Source organism: Rhinopithecus bieti, unplaced genomic scaffold, assembly GCF_001698545.2.
Source record: "Rhinopithecus bieti isolate Rb0 unplaced genomic scaffold, ASM169854v2 scaffold_7888, whole genome shotgun sequence".
Lineage (NCBI taxonomy): Eukaryota > Metazoa > Chordata > Mammalia > Primates > Cercopithecidae > Rhinopithecus > Rhinopithecus bieti.
The window spans coordinates 1,281,692-1,286,395 of NW_016805944.1; the positions used below are offsets into that span (position 1 = coordinate 1,281,692).

Here is a 4,704-nt window from a genome sequence, read left to right on the forward strand (position 1 = left end):
GGGTGAATTACCTGAGGTCAGGAGTTTGAGACCAGCCTGACCAACATGGTGAAATCCTGTCTCTACTAAAAATACAAAAATTAGCTGGGCGTGGTGGCTGGCACCTGTAGTCCCAGCTACTCGGGAGGCTGAGGCAGGAGAATTGCTTGAACCCAGGAGGCGGAGGTTGCAGTGAGCCAAGAGCACGCCATTGCACTCCAGCCTGGGCAGCAATAGTGAAACTCCATCTCAAAAAAAAAAAAAAAAAAAGTCCAGGCGCGGTGGCTCACGCCTGTAATCCCAGCACTTCGGGAAGCCGAGGCGGGGGGATCACGAGGTCAGGAGATCGAGACCATCCTGGCTAACATGGTGAAATCCCGTCTCTACTAAAAATACAAAAAAAAAAAAAAAAAAATTAGCCAGGCGTGGTGGTGGGCACCTGTAGTCCCAGCTACTCGTGAGGCTGAGACAGGAGAATAGTGTGAATTGGGAACAGAGCTTGCAGTGAGCCAAGATTGTGCCATGCACTCCAGCCTGGGCAACAGAGCGAGACTCTGTCTCAAAAACAAACAAACAAACAAACAAAAAATGGGTTGGGTGCAGTGACTCACGCCTTAATCCCAACACTTTGGGAGGCCAAGGCAGGTGGATCACAAGGTGAGGAGTTTGAGACCAGCCTGGCCAACACAGTGAAACCCTGTCTCTATTAAAAATACAAAAAAAAAATTAGATGGGCATGGTGGCGGGCACTTGTAATCCCAGCTACTTGGGAGGCTGAGGCAGGAGAATCACTTGCACCCAGGAGGCGGAGGTTGCAGTGAGCCGAGATCACGCCACTGCACTCTACAGCCTGGGCATCAGAGCTAGACTCTGTCTAAAAAAAAAAAAGAAAGAAAGAAAGACACTCAGAATGTCAATTGGGCGTGGTGGCTTAGTAATCCCAGCACTTTGGGAGGCTAAGACAGGAGGATCACTTGAGGCCAGAAGTTCCAGACAGGTCTGAGCAACATAGCAACACCCTGTCTCTACAACAAATAGAAACATTGGCTGGGTGTGGTGGCATGTGCCTGTAATCTTAGCTGTTCAGAAGGCTGAAGCAGGAGGATCAAGCCCAGGCTCAAAACCAGGAATCCGAGGCTATAGTGAGCTATATGATGCCACCACTGCACTCTAGCGTGGGCAACAGAGTGAGACCGTATCTCTGAAAACAAACAAACTCAGAATGTCACAGGCTGCAAGGACCTTAGAAGTTATCTTTGCCATAAAAATAAAAAAAGTAAAAGAAAAAAAGACATGGGCCGGGCATGGTGGCTTACACCTGTCATCCCAGCACTTTGGGAGGCTGAGACAGGCAGATCACTTGAAGCCTGGAGTTGAAGACTAGCCTGGGGAAAATAGCAAAACCCTATCTTTACAAAAAATACAAACATTAGCCAGGCGTGGAGGCATGTGCCTGTAGTCCCAGCTACTCAGGAGGCTGAGGCAGAAGAATCATTTGAGTTCGGGAGACGGAGGTTGCAGTGAGCTGGGATCACACCACTCACTCCAGCCTGGGCAATGGGAGTGAAACCCTGTCTCATAAATAAATGAATAAATAAATAAGTAAGAAATAAATGATCTTTGCTGATCACTTCAGAGTATTCTCATCTGGAAAATGGTAGGCATCTTTGCACATACTTCCTCATGGGGGTTGTTGTATGGATTAACAGTTATCATACAAACAAAAGGTTTGGCAAAGAGTCTTGCAAACGGTAAATGCTCAGCACATGTTTTTGTTATTATTGTTCAATGAGAGTGGCTGGGGCTATAAGGGAGATGGGGCAAGCCCTTACCTGTCACTGGGACCCACTGAACTAGCTCTGGGCTGTTCAGAGGAACACAAGCATCTGCTGGAACTGAACATCTGCAAAGAGGGAAAAAGAATGATTAGTGACCTCTGAGACTGCGGGAATAATGGGCAGGAAGCCTGATGGGCACCCTTCATTTTCCCTATGATGCTCCTTTAAGCACCCAGAGATCCCAAAATAAGAGTCCCCAGCCCCCAACAAATTATGGGCCCAGAGACCCAAATTAAACAGCTAAACCTTGGCCGGGAGTGGTAGCTCACACCTGTAATCCCAGCATTCTGGGAGGCCGAGGCAGGCAAATCACTCGAGGTCAGGAGTTTGAGACCAGCCTGGCCAACATGGTGAAACCCCGTCTCTACTAAAAATACAAAAATTAGCCAGGCATGGGGGTGCATGACTGTAATCCCAGCTACTCGGGAGGCTGAGGCAGGAGAATCACTCAAACCCAGCAGGCGGAGTTTGCAGTGAGCCAGGATCAAGCCACTGCACTCCAGCCTGGACAACAGAGTGAGACTGTGTCTCAAAAAACAAAAACAAACCCCTAAACTTCTAAACTCAAATCTGTGAATCCCAAATTGTAAATCTGGGCCTTAAATCATGATCCAGACTTAAAACTAAAACCAGCAAACCCTTAAGCTTGACTTCAGAACTTAGACATTAATAGTGAGATGCCAGACTCTGAAACAGAGACTACCAGGCCTTAAAAGTGTGGCTTGAGACCTATAGACTGTGATTTTAAAACCTGCCGGGGGTGGTGGCTCATGCCTGTAATCCCAGCACTTTGGGAGGCCAAGGCAGGTGGATTACCTGAGGTCAGGAGTTCGAGACCAGCCTGGTCAACATGGTGAAACCCATCTCTACTGAAAATACAAAAATTAGCTATGCGTGGTGGCACACACTTGTAGTCTCAGCTACTCGGGAGGCTAAGACAGGAGAATTGCTTGAACCTGGGAGGCAGAGGCTGCAGTTAGGCAAGATCGCACCACTGCACTCCAGCCTGGGTGAGACAGGGAGACTCCATCTCAAAATAAAAAAAAAAAAAAAAAGGACACTAAAAACTAATACTTTAATACTTTCAAAATGAGAACCTAAATCCTCACTTTGGAGCCCTCACAAAGCCAGGCACAGTGGCTCACGCCTGTAATCCTAGCACTTTGGGAGGCCAAGGCGGGAGGATCACTTGATCTCAGGAGTTTGAGACCAGCCTGGTAATATGACAAAACTCCACCTCTACAAAAAAAAAAAAAAAAAAAAAAATTACCTGGGCATAGTGGCATATGCTTGTAGTCCCAGCTACTTGGGAGGCTGAGGTGGGAGGATTGTTTGAGCCCAGGAAGTCAAGGCTACAGTGAGCTAAAATCGCACCACTGCACTCCAGTCTGGGTGACAAAGTGAGATCTTATCTCAAAAACAAAAAAAGGAGCCCTCCCAAACCTACAAACCCTAAATTGTAATACTGAGATACCCCAGACCCTCAAACTGTCAACTTCTGATCTCCAAATATGATCCTAATACTAAGATTACAGACCACAAGTTGTAACACTATGAACCTATATCCTAAAATAAGAAATCCAGGACCCTGTGAAGCAAACCTCACTCCTCTAAATTGACCTCTTAGACCCCCATACTGTCCCTCAAATTGTGGCCCCAACCCTAAAACAGATCTCGAATGTGGGTCCTACTCTGAAACCCCAGACCCTAAAACTGGGAGCTCCCATACTCAAAGTGGCACTCCAGGCCCTAAAACGTGCTTTTAAAGACACGAACTGCAACTCCAGATCCTAAAGCCTCATAGGCTACATTGGGACTTGGGCCCTAAATCTATACTGAGGCTTCAATTGCCCCAAATCAGGCTCTAGACTCTCAAAATGTTACATCATAACTCAGAACTAAGACTTCCAGATCCCCAAATTGGGATCTCTGGATTCCAAGGAGAAAGCTTCCAGTCACAAAACCCAAGCCCTTCAGATTCCAGAACTAGTCACCCCTAGACACAAATCCCGAGATCCCAGATCGGAACTCGAGAGCCCGGATCCCCAACATAAACAGAGTCTTCCGTTCCTCAAACTCGAACTTGGACCCCTGCCTTCAAACCCATACTCCTTCGCCCGCGGCCCTGCACCCAGAGCATGTTCTATTCCCCTGAGACCCCCCGAGAGAGGCTCCTGTGGGGATCCTGGGTTCCCCTAAGCCCAGCTAGTGCTGGGGGAGTCACCCTGCCCCGCGCCCATTCCCCTTGGCCTCCAGCACCCGCCTCAGGGCGTGCAAAATGGCGTGAGGCTGCCCCCGCCGTTCTGGTTTCTCTGGGCCCCACTCTAGGGAGCCCGATCAGACAGCGTCTCGCGCGGGTCCCGGAAAGACGGCCGCGCGCGGGGGTCCCAGACGGTCTCGGACACCACGTTCCCAACCGGGCGTGGGGTTGGGTCCGAATCCTCCCGGCGCGAGGATCCGGCGCGAGGCGTAAAGAGCAGAGCAAGAGTGCGTTCCTGAGGCCAGGCCACGCCCCCACCAGTTCCAGCCAAGGTGTGCTGGGCACGAGACGACGGGGTTGAAAGGGCAGGGTGCAAGTGGCCGTGCGCACGCGCGCCTCGGGAAGGGCCCTGTCGTCTTGCACGGCGTGAGCTGGGCCTCAAGCCTTCTGACAAGGCCTTTGCCGGCGTGAGCTGCTAGGCGGCCAATCAACGCCTGCTCAGCCACCCGCCTTTTTAAGCGGTCACGCCCCTGCACGACCCCCGTGGTCCAGGGCCTTTGCATCCCAAGGAGGCTGGGTTTCCCCAACTGTCAACTCCCAGGAAGAGAGCGAGAGAGCTCGCTTTTGTCCCTTCTGGCCCTGTAGTGCCCCATTTCCACGTTTTCCCTTCAGTTCTTGTTTCATGAG

General features: G+C 50.3%; 1 protein-coding gene across 1 annotated transcript in view; it reads right to left on the minus strand.

The window, feature by feature from the left end:
* Nucleotides 1-1,882, minus strand: part of MEIOSIN (meiosis initiator) — a 38,130-nt gene extending 36,248 nt beyond the window's left edge. Inside the window, exon 1 of the mRNA XM_017874293.1 lies at nucleotides 1,812-1,882. Coding sequence (XP_017729782.1) covers nucleotides 1,812-1,882 — 71 coding nt within the window. The remainder of the gene's footprint in view (nucleotides 1-1,811) is intronic.
* Nucleotides 1,883-4,704: the final 2,822 nt, after the last annotated feature.